Here is a 25,083-nt window from a genome sequence, read left to right as displayed (position 1 = left end):
TCCCCAGCTCCCTACTGCAGCTTTCTACACCTTCATTTTCACATTTTATTTTTTTTTGGCGAGGGTGAGAATTGTATTATTATTTTTTTTTTTATGTGTGTTCCAAAGTGTATAAATGCTCAGCAGACAAACTTACAGTGATTCTGACGCCTGTGGGTAAAACTATAGGGTGTTACCTTTACAAAGACCCCAAACTAGTGCAGTTACTACTGAGGGTTCAATAATGGTGATTATTTTAATTTGGAGAGGTCAGAACAAAGGCAATTTCACCAAAATCACCCGGAATGCTAAGGGGTTTTAACCCCACGTCCTCCTACCAGCCCTTATAGGAAGAGGAATGGTGGCCCTACTTCAAGCTCCTCCCAGGTGACTGAACTTCCTTCAGGGGCTTTCTTTTCTTTGTATCCAGAATCTAATAGCTACAGATGACAGGAGCATGGTGGTTGGCAATTCAATTCAGTTCAAGGGTTTGTTCTTTTATATATATATATATATATATATATATATATATATATATATATATATATATATATATATATATATATATATATATATATATATATATATTTTTTTTTTTTTTTTTTTTATAGTATATTTAAAACGACTTCTGCTGACAAAAGTTCTTCACATAAAAGTAAACAAATAGGCAATAGGCAAATTTACAGATATACAGAATATAACACTATGCATAGAAAAAGAACAATAAAACACCAAGATATCCTGTCTATCTATCTAGGATTAAATGCGGTTTGATCCCAACTCCAACCAGAGTCTACTGTTGCAGTGTATCCTACTAAGGCCAGACACTTTAACCCAGATTGTATGTGGATGAGTGATTGATGGTGGTCACTGTGGCTAAAGATTGGCAGCCTTGCAGGCAATCTGCCGCTGGACAGCTGTGGGAAGTCTATGAATTTTGAAATTCATATTTAGCAATTGAGAGAATTGACAGGTGCTGTTTAAACCAATGTGCAATGTCACTTGAAGTGTTACATAAGCAGCCACAGCAGAGCGCACTCTGTGGTCATTGTCCTTGTCATGCAGTCGTCTTGGTCGTGTAATTGACCGCGGTTTAAGCCATTTTGCGTAGCCCTGTGTTTAACGTGACTGCGTAAATTGGATGTTGACGCAGCTTTGGTGAGCAGTTTGGAGGCTACATCTCGGTTTCCTCTGCGTCTTGTGTCTGCGCCCCTCCCTCCCTCTGCTCTCAGCATCCGTCTGACTGGGCAGAGCAGAGCACGGTGCGTCTTACCCCGGACATTAACCTCTGTTTAATGAGAACAAGGAGGCTGTAAGGTAAGCGGAATTGACCTGGGGACGGCCATCAGACAGTCCAAGTGCCCGTTTAAATTTTGGCTTTATTCGGTTGTCCGTGGCTCTATTTTTTCATCATCTGTGCTGCATCTTGCGAATCTGAGACTAGAGTAAGCCAGTTTGTCGTGTCTTGTCCAAGGACACCGCTGAGTGTTGGTGCGGCAGAGATGAGCACGTCTGACGGCTCTACGGAGACAGTGGGAGGACCTCGACTTGTCGTGCTGCTGCTGGGAGTTTTGTGAGTAGCCTTCATCTCTTCCATAAGCGCCCTGGTGAAGCTGCTCGCTCGGCTCGCTGCCTGAATGTGCGCTGCGACGTCATGAGGTGATCTGCCTCTCCAGTCACACAGTTGTTGCTGTGTTGCAGTTCGTAGTGCACGCTCCCAGCTCATCTCTGAGAACTGTGACTCCGGCTTCTAAATGTCCGCTTCTTGAGGAGCCTTTGAACGTAGCCCAGCGTTGGTTTGATTTCGGATTTTTGTATCGGCTCGTAGCCTGGTTCTGCCGCATCAATGTTACCATCTGCAGAAGCCGCGAAATTATATCAGACTAATTACGTGCGCAACTCTCGTGTCATCGGACTTTTGTGGGCCATCTTCACCATTTTGTTCGGTATTGTGAATGTGACAATTTTCTCTCAACCATACTGGATTGGCGATGGCGTGGACACGCCACAGGCTGGCTACTTCGGCCTGTTTCACTACTGCGTCGGAGACGGACACTCCAGGGACCTGGTGTGTCAGGGGAGCTTCACTGAGTTCTCAGCGATCCCCTCCGGTGCGTTCAAGGCCGCCTCCTTCTTCATCGGCATGTCCATGATGCTGGTGGTCACCTGCATCGGCTGCTTCAGCCTCTTCTTCCTCCTCAGCACCTCCACCGTGTACAAGATCTGCGGCTGGATGCAGGCTGCCTCTGGTAAGCCACGGAGCCACTTTAGATTAGAGTCTTGTAGAAAGTGTACTAGAACATTGCAGGCGTTACCTTACGTGTAGCCTAGGTGCATGGTGCTGTCCATGGTGCTGAAACCAGCTCTGACATAACCACACATGGTCTGATGTAAGTGAATTAGACAGCCTCTTTTAATGTGCAGATCATAATTTCTAAATGGGCATTAGGCACACAAGGTCTATGGGTGTCAAATGGATTATATAAGTAGTAATGATGAAGACAGATACTTCACCATCAGTTACAAACCACAACCACAGTTGCTACTGTATATCTAAACAGTAGTTTTGGCCATTTGACTTTGTGGCTTCATTGAGTATTAAGCATTAAGTTTGAACAAAGGGAAAATAAGTGTTGTTCTAACAAGTCCTAGTTATAAAGAGAGGTAGGAGAAGTTTATTTACCTTCTGCACAGGACCTGGAAACAAAAACTTGGTAGAATCCATAAAATCAAACTGAACACAACATATTAATGCAAGATTGTACATTAGTCCTCAGTATCTCATTTGTTCATGTTTCATATTATATTGCATGGTACTTTGGTTAACTTCTATATTAGCTCCAGATGTGTTCAAGAGATTATTTACCACTCTGTCTGTATTTCTCATGTCTCAGTATGAGGCTAGCTCTCTATCATTGAATCTTGCTGTTAAACATGGCTTCCCTCAGCTCCACCGGTGTTCAGCAGGAATACTGTTTGCAACACAAATGAGGCAGATTATTTGGCCCGGGCCCAGCTCCAGCTCTGTGTGTTATGCTGGGGTTGAATTAATGCATTAAGCCAGTCTAATGAGGAGACTGCTGCTGAGATGAAAGGGAGAGGCAGCAGAAAGAGCCTAACCATGACACACTGGCACTGGGAGCCCTAATGAGAGGCAGCTTAACACTGTCTAACTCGTTCTCACATAGCTCAAGGTTAAACTCTCACGTTTTTTCCACTTCCCCCCGCAGAGGACAGGGGGCGCCGTGTGCAGCAGCCCCCTCATTGTCAGCACTGTTTTGTTTGGTAAAGACAAATGGTTATTACTAAGGGTGGGACGAGATCCAATTTCCACGAGACGAGACACGAGATTGGGAGCACGAGAACAAGACCAGACAAGACTTTAACATAATTCATAATAAATAAACGATGTTATTCAGTTTACGATTTTGGCCTCAGCATTTTGATTTATGCCATTTCATATTTTTGCTGTCATCATCAACTTCTCCAAAAATGTAACTTGCCAGCACTTAACCCTTTTTTGTCTAATCCAAATGGAAACACATGGGGGAATATCTCACAATTATTTTTTTCATTTGTGTCTAATCTTGTATGAGATCTTGAGGTCCCGTCCTTAGTTATTACAGTAGTGACTTGTTGCAACCAGGGAAGTAACCTTTATGCTAAATCCTACATTTTAATTGGAATAATCGGCAAAAAGTCAACAACAAAGTAATCATTAGCTGTAGCTCTCAGCCTTCTAAGTCCTATGGCAGTTGTCAGTTGGGGGTTTGATCTCATTTTTAACACTGTATGTGCTGCTGTGTCTTTGGGCAAGACCAACAGTCATCCCCAAGGCAGCTGAGACTACAGGCATAGCTTATCCCCATCATTAACTATATGATATGAGCTAGTGATATATTCATTTTTGCTTTAACAATAATGCATGCGTTTGTTTTTAGACACTTCTTACGCCTTACATTCAACGCTTCAGCCACAGCTTCACGGAAAAATGTCTTGCCCATGGACACAAGGGTCATATTCAGTGCCATGTAACAAGATCAAACAAGCAAAGCAAGAGTAACAGCCAAACCGTAAAATACATTTTAAACTTCCCATAGCTAAAATTCTCCCCTTTATCATTCATGGTTTTAAACAAGTCACATCCCGTCAGATAGTTCAGCGGGTCAGCTCTAGTGCTCTGTCTCCCATGATGCGCCACTGGCCCAAGGGCAAGAGAGACACTTTTTGTATTCCAAGCAGCTTCCACCTCTCCTCCGCGCCAATCTATGCCTTCGCTTCATCAATCACTGTTTTTCTTTTTGTATTTTGTTCTCTGTCAGCTAATATTGCATGCCTTTTCTTATCATGTAGGCTGAGTACATGATATAAGACCAAATGTATGTGCAGTGGTAGATTTAGTTTAAAGGCTATTCAGAGGACAAGGTCAGACAGTACGTGCTGGCCAAGTCTTTTGTGTATAAAACTCAGAGGTGAAATCGTCTCTTACGCTGGCTTTCACAAATCCCCTTGGGCTGGACAAAAGGTTCTAGACTTTCACTTAGCAGCATCACACATTCACAACACTGGCCATTCAGGATAGTGTTGCCAAACCTGGAGTATGCAAGCTGTCTGCGGTGGTATCAGTATTCAAGTAGTGATTTAGTAAGAATTTTTAAGAAAGAATCTGCAGTATTAATACACAATGACCTATTAAAATAGAAAAATGTACATCTAGTGTATTTTAACTATTATAATGGGGTTTGAATGGGATATTTTTGACAATAATAAGCAAAAATCTTTCATTACCAGTTGAAGACTCATCAACACATAACTTGTACATTTTTTTGCTTACATGAACAGATCCATTTCTGAGAGGCTAGGGTAAAAAGTTGAAAGTTTAATGAGAGCAGAGGAGCACTTTGAGCCTTAAGATGCTGAGTGCCCCTACTCCCTGCTGCCCTAGATGGACTCTTATCCTTCTCTTACTTTCCTCACCCGAGCTATTTTTGTCCATGCATCTGCTCAAGTCCATACCATGAGATGTAGGCATGAGATGTTCCTTCACTTCGCTGAGCACCGCAGAATATGTAAAAGTCTCCTCTGCATATAATTTTATTGCTTCCATTTTGCTTCACTATAGCAGAGTGTCCGTGCTGTCCGCTTTGATTTAAGCTGCACCAGTAGTCATCGATGCTAGTTTTGATTTGCATAGCCCGTCAACATGGTAAGGTCTGGAATATTATTATAATTTATGACATCCATGCATCATAATTTCAATTTTTGTTCATTTTAAATCACAATATTGATTTAAAGTGACTTAAAAAGAAACAAGTCCACTGACCATGAACGTCATCACTACAAAGTGCCGCTCCGACTGACCATGCTCCCCCACCCTAATTTTTAAAAAAATGTTATTAATTTTTTTGTGCTAAAATGGCTACAATCATCTTTGCTAAATCATGTATCAAAATGAGGAAAAAGGGAGAACAAAGAACCATGTTACTGCCATAACATGGTTAAAAGCTCATAAAAGTCAACTTTGCGTTATGTCTCCTTTAACTGCTATTTCCCTTAATATATTGATAATTAGCCATATAATGTGACTATAGCCAAGCAACAATTAGTTAAACAGTATCCGCACTGAGGATGACAATACAATGGTGTGGCTGGACTCTATCCTAACTTCCTTTGAAGGCTATGTTTGATTTTAGATGCATTTTTTAATGGGAAATTGTTGAAGAGCTGGACCAGTAGTGCTAATATTCTATACACTATATTTCTTTATGCTTAAACAGCTTTTGATGCATTCATTAAAAATGTGGATGTACTTGGTTTGTATGTGTGGCTCGGTGAACTTAAAGGAAACAGCATTAAGCAGTTCAATTTCCCCCAAGACATTAGCATATAAATTAAAGTACATTTAAAATGTCCAGACTTGACTGAAAATTCCTTCATTCCCAAATGGATGAACAATATAATTAAGTATGCATGCAGGTTATAAATGTAGGGTTCACAGCAAACGTGATGTAAATTCTTGTCACGTTTAGCCTTTTATTGTGGAGTTATGTCCATCTTACTCTGCACTTACTCTCTATCACCTTATAAAACATTAATCATATATGTGAATTGACAAATCAGGAAAATGGAAAATTTCTTGTATGCGTAATTCAAAACAAAATGCCTTCTAAAGACTTTATAAGTACAGTGAATGTGCTACGTTTATTACAGACAAATTGCATTACATATTACAAATCTTTTAACAACATGTGGATAAGCCCAACAATTACAGAGCTATTAACCACAAACAAGATCAACTAATCTACATTTTGACATTTAAACAACACATTTCACCAGAGCATTCTTACCATGGACTCCAGCTCAATATTACACAAGAGCAGTTAGGCATCATGCCATGACATCATGTGAACCTATACCAGTGCTGTACATTGAGTCCTTCCTAAGCCTTGTCTGCACAAATTCAAATGACTCTTTAGATTCCCATTCGCCCTTGCCACTCTTTATCCTCTGTGGACATAGGCCGCATCTGGACCTGTTACATAAGCCCCTCCCTCCAGCCCTTCAAGCCCCTGCTGCTCTGCTGGCTGCATCGTACACACACCAGCCGCCTCCCTCTTGATCTCCCAGCATGCACCTCACCTCTTTCTGCTCACCTAATCGCCCAAAGTGTCTCGTCTATAATGGAGGAATAGGCTGATGCCAAGTGCACTCTAGACCCCACGTACAGCTAGGGCACACTATGGTTGTACAATCTCTACTTTGCAAATGAAATGGGGTTTGTAGTTAAATTGAAAAAGGTCCTATAGTTTTTGGCATTGCAATATTCCAGGGCCATTGCAGAAACCTGTTCTGTCTTTTGCTATTTTGGCCTAGTTTGTATTTCTATGCATTGGTAACAATTTAAAACTCTTAAAATATATTATTGTATATTATAAGATGTCACCATGCATATTAGGGATGTGCCAAAATATTGAAATATCATTATACCACGATACTAAATTAGGTCCTTGATATCATATCGATTTTGTGGGCTGCTGTATCGAGTGTTTTTTGGTATATTTTTATTTATTTATTTGTGACAGAGCTACAATTTTGTGGCTTGTTTAGAGAAAGGACACTTGTTTAAGCAATGCATTTGACATATTCATTGTTTGTTTAAGTCCATGCAGGTAGGTGTAACAAAGAAATACTATTGTTAAAATGCATTTGGTTCTTAAAAATATCACATGCAATCTATCAATTACTGTATGTATCATAAATCATTATTCTGTCTCGAGCCGCATATATTGTATTTTATGAAATTGTGAGGGAGCCTGTGATTCCTAGCCCCAATACATATAGCTTTTTGCCAGATAATGGCATTAGTGTGTCTAGTCAGTGCACATGTATGCTGTGCCCTTCTCCCACCTGTTTTCTCCGCTGTTTGCTCCCTTTCACTTCAATCAATGTGTGGTAATAAGGAGATGCGTGTGGACAATGAGAGCCAGACATCATACAGGCGCTGCATACAAAACACTTGGCCACAGTCAAACTGACTTAAGGAGGATTGGAAATGGATAACATCAAGACAATCATTAAGTTCAAGGAGATAAAGGAGCAGAGTGATTGGATAAACTCAGAATTTCAGACATAGAAATTTATAGATTTTGTACATAAAGTGGCCCTTAGTCAGTGGTAATGTTTTATATGATAATTAGAAGTAGGCCTATTGATTATTGTGAACAAATTTAAAAACATTCAGACATGACTATTACTATAACCTCCCTATATCTGCAACATAGGGAAGTAAACAACCATTCTGTATTATGTAATGGTTTGAACAATATCTAATCTTTAGTCTACACACCCCTCTTCCTTACTGAAAGACTTTGGAGAGCCATTGACCTAGTTTATTTGCCCTTGGGCTTTGTCACTCAAATCAAATTCTTTCATTCTGCCAGAATATTCACTTGAATACCCCATCTTATCTGAGCAGGGTTGGGTTTGGTTACTGGTTACTGGTTTAAAGGTTACACTTGTTGTCCTATATTACACAAAATTGACTCTTGTGGGCTTCAAGCCATGTTATAGTGTTCTCGTCAAAAGCATAGCTGGGGTTGTTTTTTGTTTCTTTCACACGTTTGAGCAACCCTCTCTTATTACATCTCTAAAGCTCAAAATGCTTTGTTCCACTTAGTGATGTCATGAAGCAGTAGTTTTCAAGTTAACAGCTACCTTTTACCTTTTGTTCAGTAGAGAACAGCGTGTTTTCTGTTTGAGAGAAGTGTTCAGCCTAAATATGCAGGATTTGTGTATTAAATATGTGCATGAAACAAAACACAACTCCAGGCATGTGATGAGGAAACAACATTTTACCATAGATCGGAAAATATTTTAATTATAAAAATATTATAATATAGGTCCTTTATAAAACTTAAACTCTTAACTTAAACTCTACAAATGATGTCTTCTGGAGGGTTCTTATTTTTTCTCACTTACCCTTAAGTGAATAGAAATGATGTGCTCATTGTGCAGAAAAGCTGTAAAGATGTTGACACAGACTGTAGCTGGGAGCTGCCGTTTGCCTGCAGCCACCAGCACACTCTGGCACTCACTGAGGCACAAATAGATTTGGACCAGAGACAGTTCATTTGAACTGCTCCTCATCTCCCAGAGGAGAATAGCAAAGTTTGGAAGTTACTCCAAATTCCTCTCAGTTTTCATACTTTGTAGAATGAATTACTTTGTCATGAATTCTGTGTATGAATTTCTGTCTAGTCAGCACAGAAAAGCACTCCAGCAGATTTTTCTCTTTTACATGTAATTGGTCTCTCATAATATCACTTATTAATGCATTATGTGAGATGATTAGATACTTATACCAAACAAGACTTAAGCAATCTTTCTATTCTAGAAGTCTACAGTAATATATTGTAAGGTTAGTCTATTTGGCCAAAAAATCATGGATCACAATTCATGTTCATTTATATCTTTATCCCTCTTGTGAAAGATCACCCTGCACTGTGATTGGTTGAATCCGCCTGCCGCTCACTCAGAGCATGAATGAAACTGACCAGTGATTGAAGTGGGTGGGGAAAAGTGTCTGTCTTTGAGCAGAGCTGTATTAAAAGCATGAAATCAGAATACAACAATAACACTAAAATCCATTGTCACATGAATTTGATTATTACTGACTTTTCAAAGCACCCATCCCTGTATGGCATTGGAAAAAGTATCTAGATTTTCAACTTTTTTCAAATATAGATTGAGAGAGAGCATAAACACACTGAAGTAAGACTGAAATATGGACTGCTAACCAATGGGAAATGGCGAGATATTTATATGGCAGTTTTTAGGCTTTAAGACACTCAAAGTACTTTACATAAACCACTCATCCATTCACACACATACATTCATACACCAGTGTACAAAGACACAGAGGTGGGTTAAGTGTCTTCCCTAAGGACACAATGACAGCATTCATCTGTGGGAGCTGGAATCGCACCTCCAACCTGTGGGACAGTGGATCTGGCTGTTCAACCAAATGATGTTTAAGTCAAGAGCAGGATTCAAACTGCCAACCTCTGGATCAGTGAACAAACACTCTACCATTTGAGCTAATGTCACCCCCAGTGAAAAAAAACAAACATTTTAGACATTACAGGGTTAGCAGTCTATTTAAAAAAGACCCAGTAAGACATTATATAAGCTTAAAATCATTGCACATTTAGTGATTTGTTAGTGACTTGTTATTCCAGTTTAATTGCAGCCTTACGGTATTATAATAAAACTGTTCACAAGTAAAAGTGATTACTGCCCACATTAGAACAGCCCATATATGACCCTACGGTTTGCCCTATAGACCCAGATATAGCATTACTTAAACAATGACACATCTTCATGGCCCATTTAGTCCCTGTCTTAATCAAAGGCTCATAATTGCGCCATTAATCTGGAAGTCATTATTCTTTATCATTGTCGTGGTATTATAGGTAATCCTTCAGGCCAGTCATTCAGCCGGCTTTGGAGTGAGATAGAGAGTGCTAATTGCTCATAGTTAATACGGTCTGCAGTTCATTAAGACTTAGGCGGGCCGCGGCACTGATTGGATTCATTTGTGTTTTCTTATCAGTAATTATGAGAACTGGACTGGACAGATATGAGAGAGAGAATATATTTATGCTGGAAAGGCTCCAATTGAGTAAAATAAAAGGGCAAAAGATGTGTTCAAAGTTATTAGAGTTTTGGTGAAATGGCCGTGGGTTTTAATTAATTTTATATAATTCTTTCATTCAACCTTATTCCAGTTGGAGGTTCATTATTTACATTAAGTGCTAAAATCATTTTCTGTTAAGACAAAATTAAACTACAAACTTTAACTGTTAATTAAAGCAGACCTGTTACGCAAAATCAACTTTTCAGAGCTGTTCACCATGTTATAGCTGTTTCCCCATCTCATTTATCCTTTCAAAGTTGTTTTTATAGCGTGCATGTTTGAGCGTGCATTAATTGCTTATTTTCAAGACACTGCTCTGCACATTTTATTTTCTTAATCAGTGACACGCGTAGGATTCAGCAGCATTGTGTAGTCATTTTGGTACAAATGAAAAAAATCTGCTACTCATTAGTGTAATCTTTAGCTGTCCATAGGGAGGGCCGACAGCTCCATGGCTCTTTGTTGTGATGACATTTACACGAATGGCGGCTCTCATTGGGCACTGCAGTCTTCTAATGCAGAAGTCAGCGGACATGTTTCTTTTCTTGAGTCATTTTAGATGAATATTGCAATTTAAAATGGACAAATTATAGTATCATGATTATAGATTATAACCATATAGCAGACATAAGCAGGTGTTCATTAATAAAAATTGTATTGACAGTTTAATAGAACCAATATAACATTTTAAATTTAACAGTTTATATTTTAATCTTAATCTTAATCTTGAATCTTTCATTATAATATCAAATAAAGGTGTGTTTATTGGCCAAAAAATGCATTCTTACTGTTTCTGCTTTGTAACTTGGCCTGTTTGAGATAAATAATGACATACTGTGGAATATTCCAGGCAAAACAATAACATCTCCATGGAAATGTTAAACCCTCCCCCCGAAAAGTTACATAGTGTCAGTTCAGGTCAGTTTTTCTTAAAGCTTTCAAAGTGAGCCTAGTCATGCATATTTATAGACAACTGCAGTGGGATAAACACTCAGAGCTGTTCTCAATTCAAGAATCTGTTTTTTCTTTTATTTATTTTCTGAGTTGAAATTTAGGTCATTACCTCAGCTTTGGCATCAGTAACGTACACTATCCCTGCAGTATTTCCATTGCAGTATTTTGTACTGTGCATGCGTAGCTATAGACAGGAGTTGTCATGTTTACATATTTGCCTGTGACAGCTCTTACAGTGATTGTGGCCCATATAGCGTGAAACAGCATGCTTTGCAATGTCTGTATGCATAATTTAATTTGTCAGCGCTATGTAAATGTGGAGCGTGGGAAAACTCATATGAAACTGTAGAAGCTTATAGCATTTAAAACATGTTATGCAATCTGCCTACATTATTCAAAATGCATTAGTTTAAGGTGAGACACTTCAGGCAAATCTCTGTATTAGTTCAACTTTTCGGTGGAGTTGGATCTCATTAAATTAGTTTTCAAAATGCTCCAATTTATGCAAAAAATATGTTTTATTTGTTCACTAACTAAATTTAATTTCAAAAGGTGGTTACATAAACATCTTAAAACACACCCACATGTTTCATTTAGCAACATAACTGTTTTTTCATGGAAGGATTTGTTTTGCTTCATCTAATTCTTTATTTATTCAGGTATCAGCTTAACAAATAAACATGTAAAACGTAAGACATTTTGTTAAAAGAGGGGGCATTATATAAAATCATGTTATAGCATAGTTCCCTCATCAAAAGCACACCTGAAGAAGTTTTATATGTCATCCATGAATGTTTGAATAATCTAGTGATCTCTCCTAAGCCCTACTTGAACTCTCCTTACGATTAGCAGGATGATTCTGTTCCATGCCCAGCCCACAATCCTATGTCATCCACACTCCCAACTCTTGCCAACAAATAAAAGCACAATACAAAATAATATACTACAACTTCTTGTCTTCTTCCAACCTGATGTGATGTGCAATAGTTTCACATCTGTGTTGTGATAGTGCTCTGAAGGGGGAGAAAGTATAGCATTTACAAAACAATAAAATGTAACATGGTGATCTAAATAATGTGTTAGCAATTAATACCCCATCGAAGTGTAATAATACCCCCTCTTTATATCCAAAATCCCCTCGAATGATATCACAAATAAAATACAAGATGATACCTAAAATACAAGATGATTGTTTAGTACTGAAGTCATATTACCATCTGCCATCACTTTGCATTTGACTGTAAAATGTTGTCTTCATCCCTCCCAAATCCAATCACACCAGCGCTGCAATGAAACCAGCCCGGACCTGCGGCCACCTGCACCACTTGGAAAAGCCACAAAACAGATTAAAGAGGGATTCTTTCAATACCCACCAGATTTTGTTCAGTCTCTTTGGGAAATTAGCCAACAAGCTTTCAACAAATCACTTTTTTCTACCATCTGCCTGTATACCCCCTGGACTGCACTGCATCTCATCCTCCCTACCTCCAATCTATTACGTAACACGCATTCACAGCCAACACGCTTTTGCCTGGTAGATTTGTTTCTGCATGCATGGTCCCTCTGTGCCTGGGAAGAGGAGTAGACAAAGAGAAAAATGAGAAAAGAAAGGCTCAGTTGTTAGGAATTGCTGCATAGGCCAAGGGGCATGGGTATATGGTTGTGTAGTTCTAAGTGTAGTTCTCTGCTCTGCCAAGGAACAGTGCAGAGCAAGTAGCCATAACATTATAACAATTGGCAGGTATAGTATGGATACCATAGTATAATTATCATGATGTAGTCAACAGAAATTAGATATCACCTATATCCTATTTATAACTCCATCCTTAGACCTATGTATGTAAATAAAGAAAACAATGGGGCAAGCCAGAATGCTAATAGGTGTGAGAGCACCCATTAGGGGCCTGAATGATTATGCTAACTATGACTCGGGCACAGTTCACAATTAGTGTAGCTCATTAGACCTAGCCAACAACCAGAAACTGTAAACAATAGGTGTGTTAGTTTCACGGTAAGTAGGTCCTCCCTTCAGATAGATATAAGGCAGTGTCCATCAGTAATCTGACCAGAACTGAAGAAGCGGCTTGGTTGAGCAACGAAACATCTTCACTCCTACAACTTTTTGTCCATTTGACAGATTTGAATTTTTCTTTTGCCATAAGACAATTTGGGTGAGTACATCAATGGGATAGGACATTTTGTGTGGACTTTGCATGTCAGGTTGGCACATTCATCTGATCTATGCGATCTGGTTATACAACTTGTGTGAATAATGACAAATAAAGCACTTTTTAGACAACCGATATGTTTAAATCTACAGTTTGCATGGATCTCTTGGTCTGCAGTGATCTGTTGAAAGTCATATAGAGCAATGGCTGGTTAGCTTGTGGGCCGATCCAATAGATAAGCTTGTGTGTGTTACTTGAAGGGGGCAATTGACTTTTATGGGCTTTTAACCATGTTAACGGTACTATCTCATCATTATTATATTTTTATTGATTCATGCATGTTTTGAGTTATATTGTTCTGCATTTGAGGCTTGAGTGCTCAGAAAATTGCCATTTTCACCTACCCCCTATCCATATCCACCCATTACTCTGTACTTACCTTCTATCAAAAAAATTCAGACTCTGGGTTTGATAAATGTAATAGAATCATTTTTCAACTAAAGTGCAGTTAGTCAGCTTTGAACAGGAAGTCACTGCTTTCTGTTTTAGTCCAATGTTGCGCATTATATGTCTTCTTTAAATGTTCTTGCCACTCAAACCATTTCTCTTCTCGGTACTGCTTGTTCTCAGGAGAGCAGTAAAGAGACAGGTATGAGGGCTTGAGCAGAGAGTGCAGGATATATGCCGTCAGCTAAAATGTGTTCTGTGCCCGGCCCTGACTGACAGCTGGACTCAGGTGTGCTGCTGCTACTGCTGCTACTTCTGAGGCCACAGTTTGAGCTGTGTAAAACTGAAGCAGCAGAAAGCTCTGGTCTGGTGCTCTGAGAGGCTGCAACCACTGGAGAACCCAAGAAAGTATGCAGCCATTTAGTATATAATTATGAGTCAAATGAGGATGCATTAGCATTCACTGTAAAAGGATTTAATAACCATCTGTTATTCATGTAAACCAGTTAAAGATGGATGAAAGTGGTATGAGCTTTTACTTATTTGTGGGTTTGATTCTTGGAACAGCCGGCATTCAGTATCAATGCATGTTAGGGCTGTTGATTTTTTTTATAATACTACAGAAAATGTTAGTGATTAAAAATAACGTAGAAGACACTAGGGCTGTAGTCAACAAAAAAAAAACTACCAATCGATTAGTTGACTAAAAAGGGGGCATGGCAAAAGCTCTTAAAACTTCACTATTTATGATCTGATCGTGCATCTGACCCAGACTAACCCTAACCCAAATACCACTAGACAGGAGTTCATCCAAAAACATTATTTAAACAGAAAAGTACTATGAAACATTGTGTATATATATATATATATATATATATATATATATATACACACAAATATTCACAATATTCATATTCACTTTTTGATGTTGTAAAAGACTTGTTTTTATATTTTACTATGTGCCAGCCCTGGATGACTGAGGGATTACACAGATATTTCCTGCTGTTGTGTATATATTATAATCTTTATAAAATAATTAATCAACCAACCAAGACTTCAGTGAACCACACTGAAAAGGACGGGAAAAAAATGAAAGGCCATGTATAAATATCACAACAACACTTGTATACCATTATTCTACCCTCTGCAACTCAAATGTTCACAAAAAATGTGAAAAGGTTCCCCAATGACAAGGTAAGGGACACCTTATTATTTATTAAATAATAAGTTAATACAGTATAGTAATTATAGAGACGAGTGACGTGTTTGTTACCAATGTTTGTTTACTCTATGTCCAACTACAGTAGCTGTAAACTCTAGCCTCTCCCAGTTCTGATGATCACACCCAGTTACTTAATGGTAAACCAACACTCTGCAGATTTGTATAAGAAAACTTGGGTTGATCAGAGTAAACCTAATGGCATATTCCATCAAAGCACGTCACCAAAGTTGTCTTTATTTCTCCCCAGCTTGCCCAGAAAATGTAATTTTCACATCTAAATTGGTTTTGGACACCACTCTCCCAGTCATCAGTTTTCATTTTCCCTCCCTGTTTTCCATCTTCTGCTGGAACCAACAGCAAAAACAGCTCATACATATTGGCCTGTTTCATTATACAAAGTCTGGCTTTAAACCAAAGTCCATCTATCCAAGTCAAAAGGAGTAGAATACCGTATTTGTTATTCCAAAAACATAAACACACAAGTAGATAATCATATTTATACTTTATAGGCTTTATGCTTGATTATCAACATTGTGGGAAAAGTAAGTGAATTTTATTGTGAAATATGTAGAGTAGATTAGGCATGAACTCACAGATTGTATTCAACTATGCACAATGAAAAACTTGAAATTACATGATCAGTTCAGTTTTAAGATTTTTTAAAAGTGTTCTCTCGCTCTCTCTCCCAGTGGTGGGACGTAACAAAGTAAAAGTAGTAAAGTACTGTATTTAAGTTCATAATTGGAGCTAATAAAATATACAACTAAAAATATCAATTCCTTTGTTTCTGTTGAACAAAATCCAGCATAAATCTTTATCAAAATCACTACACTTGAAGTTTTATTAGATCTCAAAATCCACATTAAATACTTTCACTTTTTACTCTTTAAGAAACAGGTACTTTAATACTAGATTTTTTTTATGTTATACTTTTACTTGAGTATTTTTTTGCCCCAGTATGTATATTTTTACTTAAGTTACAAAATTGAGTACTTCATCCATCACTGCTCTCGGTTAAATCTTAATGAAATCCATATGTATTTTTCTAAAAATGTAAAAAAAAAAAAAAATTCCAAAATGTTACCTTTCCACAACTGTAATTTGGCCTGCATGATTATCCACTATTTGACAAACAAATGTGTACCTAATAACCAACTAACTAATAGGATTAACTACCTAGGGCTAACAAAATGATTATTATTATGAAATGACATAAACTGCATATTGAGAGAGTGAGCAGTGTGCATTTGTTTTGGCTTTGGCGCAGTTATGATTATTGTTGCCATCAGGATTACGGTTATGAAGAGTATGAAGAGGACATGTGCTTCTCCACTCACGACAAGCTGTTTGTGGGACAGATTTGGCACACTGCAGGCAGCACCCTCTGTTGGTTTAAGCCTGGACAGTACATCCCTCAAAGATGTTGATGTTCACTGCATACGCCAGCTTTGTCCTGAATTACCCACACCATCTTTAAGACACATGCTTGGATTTTCTTCGTAACATTCTTGATTTGTCGTGGTGTTTCTGGTCTTCAGTGGTCAGTTCAAAAGTGGTCCAAAGATGAACAGATGATGCATGTGGGGAGTGAAGGATAGCTTGTGTGGTCTGATCCAACAGGCACATTTTCAAAGTGTACCATGCATGTTCTTCAATGGTAATGTCTATTTAACAAAATTGGGGATGGATATTGCCAAAAATCTAATTTCAGAATTTACTGATATTTAGGAGCAAGTGTTTCTATGGAAGATATTTGTTAGTTTTGTAAGTTTGTATTGTAGATGTTTTGCTTCATGTTGAGTTGCTGTTACAAGTGGATAATTCAGAAATCATTTAAAGGTGCAGCAAATTTAACAGCACATTTAAAAATGTTCAAATTTGGAGGTTCACCTTTTTCATTGTGGAGTTGATTTTACCCCCTATGAGTCATTTCTTATTCTGTTTCACTTCCATTTGTCATATAGTGGGGGTTAAAATTGAGAGTCCCGAAGAATTTTTCTCTAAATGTCATGATGCCTGTATTTTCTGTCTCCCTGTGTGCTCTCCCCCTCCCCCCACCTGTCTGAGCCTGGAACTGGGCGGAGTTCCTGGCTCCTCCCGCGTGCACCTGGAGGGCATCAACGCAATTACCTCCACCTGCTGCGGAGCATAAGTGGTGCCAGGACCAGACACTCAGGCCGTGTCCCAATTCGCCAAACTGGCCTTAGGATCATGATTGGAAGTGTGCGTCGAAGGGCAGTTACGTAATTTCCGGTGCGACAAGGGCTGTCCCATTTCAACCCACCCTACTGAATGCGCCCACAAACCTGCCCTCCCCTTTCCACCATTTCCATGGAGATCGGACATGGCCGAAGCGTGCATCTGTGCACACTTCACGCACTTCTATATCCCATCATGCACCGCAACTATGCAAAAAAGAGAAGAAAATGGAGACCGCTGCGCAATACACATTCAAATGTTCGTACTGGTTTACCTCATCTACAACAGTGCAACATGAAACTGTTAAATCTGAATAAAGATAAGTACAGGCCATGTGTTTGATGATTAAAAAGGAGGGGAGTTACATGGAATAAAGGAATGTGCAGTCATTGCTAGACAATAAGAAGAAATTATTATCATGAGAAATTATTATTGCAATAAGAATAATGTAAGAATGTTCGTTTCTATTGTAAGCGTCAAAGACCAAGAGATTGAAACATAAAGTCAGAAGAGTTTAATGAGTTCCACACAGGTAATGTGAACAATGAAGCAGCGGACTCTCCAGAATGGACAGAAGAGAGTCCTGAGACGTGCACAAAATCTTCATGTGCTCCAGTACATTCCATACGTCTGCGCCCCTCGTGCGCACGTGTCATTTACCTTAGTGTTAGTAAGTCAAGATACTAGTTTGATGTAGCGCTGCACTGCTAGAAAATACTTTACAATAATAATATGAAAAGAACTGGCACAGCATAGAAGGGAAACAGTGCCCTCTACTGTTATTAAAGTGGTGTAGCAACTGGCCAAAATACCGAATGTTAAACTGCAATATCCTACTTTATGTACAACTAATCAGTGTTCTCTAGTTTATAGACTATGAATGTAAAAATGATATTGTTACCTCTGTCTCTGTTATTACGTTTTCACAAGGTATATTAAAGGCAAATATAACGTTCGAGGTGATTTTTTTACTCAATTGTAGCTACTTCATAACTTAAACAAAATATACCTTGTGAAAACGTAATAACAGAGACAGAGGTAACAATATCATTTCTACATTCATAGACTATAAACCAGAGAACACTGATTAGTTGTACATAAAGTGGGATATTGCAGTTTAATGGTTCGATATTTTGTCCAGTGGCTGCACCACTTTAATAACAGAGGGCGCTGTTTCCCTTCTATGCCGTGCCAGTTCTTTTCATCTGATTATTATAAGGTATTTTCTAGCAGTGCAGCGCTACATCAAGCTAGTATCTTGATTTACTAACACGAAGGTAAATGACATGTGCCCACCAGTGGTTGCAGACCTATGGAATGTACCGGAACACATGAAGATTTTGTGCACGTCTCAGGACTCTGTTCTGTCCTTTCCTCAGAGTCCGTTGCTTCATTGTTCACATTACCTGTGTGCAACTCATTAAACCTTCTGACTTTACGTTTCAGTCTCTTGGTCTTTGACGCTTACAATAGAAACGAACATTCTTACATTATTCTTATTGCAGTAATAATTTTTCATGATAAAAATGTCTTCTTATTGTCTAGCAATAACTGCACATTCCTTTATTCCATGTAACTCCTTTTTAATCATCACACACACTGTGCAGATCTTTATTCAGATTTAACAGTTTCATGTTGCTCTGTTGTAGATGAGGTAAACCAGTACGAACATTTGAACGTGTATTGCGCAACGGACTCCATTTTCTTCTCTTTTTTGCGTAGGCGCGGTGCATGACGGGATATAGAAGTGCGTGAAGTGTGCACGGATGCAGGCTTCAGTTACGTCCGATCTCCATGGAAACGGTGCAAAGGGAAGGGCAGGTTTGTCGGCCGCATTCAGTAGGGTGGGTTGAAATGGGACAGCCCTTGTCGCGCCGGAAATTACGTCACTGCCCTTCGAACCGCCCTTCCAATGGTGATTCTAAGGCCAGGTGGGCGAATTGAGACACAGCCACGGCCTCAGTGCGAGATCGTCTGCATATCTACATCCTGTTCGGTGCCGGTTGATCTGCGTATCATCATCCGATCCTGTCTCCTGCACTGCTCCAGCTCCTGCACTCCCGGCTCCGCTCCCGCCTGGTTTCCCCGACCTGGTATGGTACTGTTCACCTTGTCTCCTGCACACTACGCCTCTGGACCTTGCCCTGCACCCTGCTCCTTTCCCTGGCTCTGGTCTACTGGTCTTTGCCTCTGTGGCCAACGTTCCCGGACCCCGACTCGTCCTCTGCACCTCGCTCCGGCGCCGTACCGCGCGCTCTGCTCCTGGATCCTGCCCTGGACTCTGGCTCCTGTCCCCCGCTGGATTTATTATTGTGTTTGAACTGTATTTCACCATTTTTGTAAATAAACACTGTAAATCTGCCCCGAGTCTGCACGTCTTTGGTCCTCCCAACCCCACCGGTTACGACACTAAATCTCTGAGTGATTTTGAGTAAATAAAAGAATGGAACTTTTAACCATTGAATCCAGAGGGCCAGATAACCCTCACAGAGTTACTATGGTAACCAGTCCCCTCTGAGAGAGAGCGCACTAATGCACAAGGCAGTGAACCTGTCACACTGGCATGCAGTCACTGCGGTGGTGTCAGGACACAGACAGTTTGTGGGACCAGATTTTGGACCAGATTTTTGGCTTCTATCTATAGTAGGACTGATTCAAATTCAAAATGGCTCCCTGCCACCCCATCTCTCTTACTTGAAAAACTCACACATAATGTTGGAAGATTGTTATAATATTAATGCAACCTGATAATACTGAAGTCAGCTTTTTATGTCAGGCCCTTTTTGGCCTCTCTGCCGCAGCACCCCACCTCAGAGCAGAATGGAACTTCTTCAAAATAACAATGAGAAGAAGAGAGTTTCCCCCTGAGCTAAAATATATTATGTAAATGCAGTTTCTTAAACTCTGAGAGAGGGAGAAAGAGAAACTGTGAGAAGGAGAGAAAAAGAGGGAGAAATGGAGACAGAGAAGGGAAAGTGAGAGTGAGAGAAAAAGAGAGTGAGAAGGGAAAGGGAGAGAAAGATAGAGAGGGAGAAAAAAGAGGGAAAGAGATCAAGTGAGAGAAAAAAGGAAGAGAAGAAGGGAAAGAAAGCGAGGGGGAGAGAGAGAGGTAGGTGAGAGAGAATGCATGTGGAAGGAAAAGAGAGAGCGAGTATGTGTATGTGTGTGAGAGAGCGAGAAAGACTGCAAGAGAGAGAGAGAGAAAGAGAGAGAGGATATGCACTTGTATCTTGCTGCAGCACCACCTCAGAGAAGACGCCATTCAAAGTGGAGATGAGAGAGATTCTAATGAAGAGAGAAATTAGCCCTTGGACAGAAACAGACTTTGTAGAGGCAGGAGGTCCGTTACTTTACCAAAGCCTATAGAAGAGTTTGGTGGCATAAATGAACTACGAAGAAGAACAAAGTAACCCTAACATCGCAATGCATCACATCCCTTACACTAGATGACCCATATAAACTGCTTTACATAACCTTAAGGGTGAAGAAAGAGGTTTGTGAATGTGCACAAATATACAAAAATGCATGAAAAATGAAGACCTGGTATGCCAAAAGAATTCCAGGTTTACATCTTAGGCTGCACTAGCGCTGATGATTGGCTGCAGGTGCTGGGGTTTAGGTAGCAAGGATTTAAATTAGAGAGAGTCCTTTTAATCCTTATGGAAACTGGCAACCCAAATGACGGACTAATGTGAGGCTTATTCTGCTTTCTGGTTGGATAATAATCTTGAGAACCAAAACACTAAATAACAAATGGCTGTGCTACTTTTGGAACAGTCCCTTCTACAAAAAACTAAAGGTATAAGGTTTGTTAAAGGTTGACTTGCTTGTTGTTGCAGGTGTGTGCTTGGTCCTGGGCTGCATGATTTACCCTGATGGCTGGGACAGTGACACGGTGAGGAAAATGTGTGGGGAGCAGACAGACAAGTACAGTATTGGGGCATGTTCTGTGCGCTGGGCCTACATCCTGGCCATCATGGGCATCCTGGACGCCCTCATCCTCTCCTTTTTGGCCTTTGTCCTGGGGAACAGACAGGACGGGCTCATGTCGGAGGAGCTGCTGGCAGAGAGCAAGGGTGAGCAAGAGAGCATCTGGCAAAACGCATGACATATGGGTTCAGTTCAGCTTTCAAAATGACAAAATATTCTAGCTTTTGAATGATGAAAAGTTCTCAAAATGGCACCTATAAACAGGAAGCTGAAGCCTTGAATATTAGATTGGGTTCAAGCCACTTCATAACAGCCACTTCGTATGTGTTAAAAATGAACTGGAGGACAGATCAAATTAACTGATAATTTGACCTTGTGCGTGGATATCGCTACATATCTCTGTAATTACTGGACATCATGAAACAAAATCAATCCCAGATCAAATCAATGTCTTCTCCATTATTAACACAAATTAACTACAGTGAAGTAATTATATGAAATCACTTTATAAGAACCCTAACAACAATTTAATATTTTTCAGTTTGGCTATTTCTTTCAAAAGCAGTGACTCATCCATAGTCTCATATAGGCCTAGAGCTTCTTTTTTTTCTTTTTTTTTAATGACAAAAACAAAATTGCTCACCAGCGAACAACAACACGGGCACAACGGTATGATATTAAGCTACATTTTTATTCTCAAACCAAACTGTACTATGAAACTATTATATTATTTCATCTTTCTAATGTAACAACATTTCAAATCTAAATTTTCAAACTAATGTCAGATTGATAGCACATAAAAGTAACCATGAGTCCTTTAGAAAAACAAGGTGACCCACTACTGTGAAAAACATGCTCAGATCTACACAGCTTGCATTTATTAGTCCATAATTAGCCCCACAGTGTGGCCGGGCATATACCAAGGCCCATGGTTTCCTGGGAGAATCCATGTTATATGTCTATATGTATGAATAATTCAACATGGTTTCAGACACTATGCAAGTGCCATCTGCTGCTCATTTTGTGCAGTACAACCTCAAAAGGATAGATATATTTGATAAAGTGCTAAGTGAAAATCTATTTATAGCTTGACCTTGAGAGCTGGATTTTATAATAATGTCTTTAATGTTTTCTCTTTTTTGCAGAAGGAGGAAATGCCTAAACTGAAAGAAATGGTAAGCATAAACAATACAATTTAAAGGTATATTATGTAACTTTCCACTTACTTGTTTCAATTGAGCTGTTATTGCTTGCCTAGAATGTTTCACGGTATGGCATTCAACTTTTTATATAAGATATTTATATTGCTTCCAAAACAACAAACAATGAAAAATACTTACTGTAACCTTTGTCGTCACTCCACAGATCTGACCTGTAACCTGGTCTTGGTCTTTTTATGATAGATAAGTTTAACATCATTCTGTAGAGCACGTGTAAAACTCAAGGCCCGTGTACCAAATTCGGCCTGCCATGTCATTTTATGTGGGCCGCGACAAAGTAAATTAAAAGGTATGACTGTCTTAAAATGTTAGTTTATCAGGAGATACAGTTAAACAGCCAGTTTTTCATGTCTATGCAAATCCATATGCAATATTTGTAACTTGAATAAGTAATAAATATAGAAACGTAGTGACATTTATCTTACAGTTACATCTGGTCCTTTGAGAGCAACCATTTTGTTGATGTGGCCCTCGGTGAAAATGAGTTTGACACCCCTGCTGTAGAGCATTCTAGGCAAAGAAATAACATCTCCATGGAGACAAGCAGGCGACGAACTCAGTCAGAAAAGTTACACAGCGCCGCATTAATCTAACCTTTTCCAAACTAATTCTAATTTTATTTATTTTATTTTTTTTAGGTTGGAGTCCTTATTGGGTCCGTTTACAAAAGTCCCATATCATCATGTTAGCAAAGCCTGCCTCAGTCACTCACGAAGGTGGATATCTTGGACCAGCCAGCAGCCTGCCTTGTACATTTATCTGCCAAAAATGAAACTACAACAAGATGTCATCAAAATCTGCCTGTATCCCGTCTAAACATTTTGACTTTATAATTGTGTGTTAACTAAGTCCAAGTCCTTGCACAAAATTGCTTAGACCATGGTAGGGGCAAAGACTGTTATCAGTGTAATGTAGATGTGAGGACTACCCACTACCTAGACCTGAGTAGGAACAGGGTACAGATAAGCCACCTGCAACATGAGCACAGACAGACACGCTAGGCCAGTGGTTCTCAAAGTTTGGTGAAGGTACCACTGGTGGAACTACTCATGGTATCCAACAGTTCACATTTAGTTTTATTTAATTCTTGTGTTTGACCTTATTCTGGGTGCTTAGTTAGTTCTGTTCTGTTTTAGTCCAATTATTAGATATAGGGTATTGTAGTTTTAGTTATGGGTATGTCTTGGTAATAGCTGGTTTAGTCTGTTCCTAGTTCAGACATTTGTTTTAACTTGTTCCTCACTATGGCAACGGTCACAAGTTTTCATTATTCTGAAACCCATGGATAAAGGGAACCCATGAGTAGTTTAAATGAATTTTATTCCTGCATGGATTTTATGAACAGTTTTGCCTGTTCAGATTAGATTAAGTTATTTTATATAGTTGTTTTACACATAGTTTTGACCTGTCTAGTAGGGTAAGCCCTGTTTTAGACCAGACATAAGAAAGAACACTGAAAGCCAAATATTGTAGTAAGGGGTATTTGAGAATCACTGCACTAGGCCATATACAAAACACACAATTTGTAATTATAAATATTGAAACTGTCACTGACTTCTCTGTGCACATCCATCTGAATGTGTGTCTAGTTTTAGTTGAGGAAAAAAACTGCCCATTTTATGTCAATATTAACCAGTTGTGTTGCATTGCATATAGAGGGCTAAAATTGTTTTGCTCATAAGCCACTTTTCATTTGCAAAAGAGACTGTTTTATAACAATATTATGACAAAAAAAGACTTGTACATTGAATATCTGTAAGACGTTTAGGATTTTAAGTCATTCAAAGGCCTGCTTGCTAAATTTGCACAGCGCTTCAATTTCAAAAAAGAACATTTTCTAGTTTGTGGTATATAAATATAAGATAAATATTAAGGATATCTACACTGTGATTGGGGATAGGAAGACAATTGCAGGATGAACGGAGTTGTATGAATGTGTGTGTAAAATTGTGCATGAGAGCGTATGTTATTGGTAATAGTTTGCTGGGCTAATAAGCCTAAATGCCAGCATCACAAAAGTTGTCCTGCCATGTAGCTGTATATTGTATTTTTGTGTCTATCTCTCTCTTTCCCTTTGCGTATCAGTTGGGACATACAGGGTAAAAATGGCAGAGATTGTGTACATATAGTAGCCTAATTACTGAAGAAAGATTGTCCCAGCTTCACTTGTGCATATGTGTAAATAGATATATAGATAGAAATGCATTATTATATATGTTATTATAAAGTTATAGGCAAAGAATTGAAAGGATTCCTATATATATATTAAAACATTTAAATTAAAGTTTTCATTGTAAATTTTGTGTTGTTTTTTTTTTTTGTTTTTTTTTTTCATTTAAAGCATACATACATAGATACATACATACATACGTATCTGCGTACGTACATACATACATACATACATACATACATACATACGTACATACATACATACATACATACATACATACATACATACATACATACATACAGTTGAAACCAGAGGTTTTACATACACTATATAAAAAGACATACCGGTAGGCTTTTTTTTTCTCACTGTCTGACTAGAAATCATGCTAAACCTTTCCTGTTTTAGGTCAATTAGGATTACCATGATGAAAGATGTTTGATTATTTTTTGGACAATTTGTTATTACATTCTTCAAAGTTTGCATATAATAAGATTACTATGCCTTTAAACAATTTGGGGAAACCAAGATGATGATGTCATGTCTTTGGAAGCTTCTGAGGTTTATTGGCAACATTTGAGTTCATTAGAGACACATATGTA

At 38.8% G+C, this 25,083-nt stretch overlaps 2 protein-coding genes across 3 annotated transcripts in view; both read left to right on the top strand.

Moving 5' to 3' along the window:
* cd82b (CD82 molecule b) overlaps positions 1–25,083 on the top strand; it is a 236,234-nt gene that overhangs the window by 119,939 nt on the left and 91,212 nt on the right. The gene's annotated exons all lie outside the window — the stretch shown is intronic.
* LOC117372115 (LHFPL tetraspan subfamily member 3 protein-like) lies at positions 1,166–24,610 on the top strand. The gene is made up of 4 exons (XM_055222704.1): positions 1,166–2,228; positions 21,004–21,240; positions 22,240–22,269; positions 22,953–24,610. Exons 1-3 carry the CDS (start codon positions 1,826–1,828, stop codon positions 22,254–22,256), a joined length of 657 nt encoding a protein of 218 aa, XP_055078679.1. The 5' UTR covers positions 1,166–1,825; the 3' UTR covers positions 22,257–22,269; positions 22,953–24,610.

This window comes from Periophthalmus magnuspinnatus, chromosome 6, assembly GCF_009829125.3.
Source record: "Periophthalmus magnuspinnatus isolate fPerMag1 chromosome 6, fPerMag1.2.pri, whole genome shotgun sequence".
NCBI classification, from domain to species: Eukaryota; Metazoa; Chordata; class Actinopteri; order Gobiiformes; family Gobiidae; genus Periophthalmus; species Periophthalmus magnuspinnatus.
This window is presented reverse-complemented; position numbering and strand designations above follow the sequence as displayed.

Bases quoted from the DNA above. Each gene is read 5' to 3' on its own strand.
- LOC117372115 (XM_055222704.1), top strand. From the start codon at position 1,826: ATGTTACCATCTGCAGAAGCCGCGAAATTATATCAGACTAATTACGTG. The intron at 2,229-21,003 runs GTAAGCCACGGA...TTGTTGTTGCAG, and splicing joins CTGGATGCAGGCTGCCTCTG to GTGTGTGCTTGGTCCTGGGC.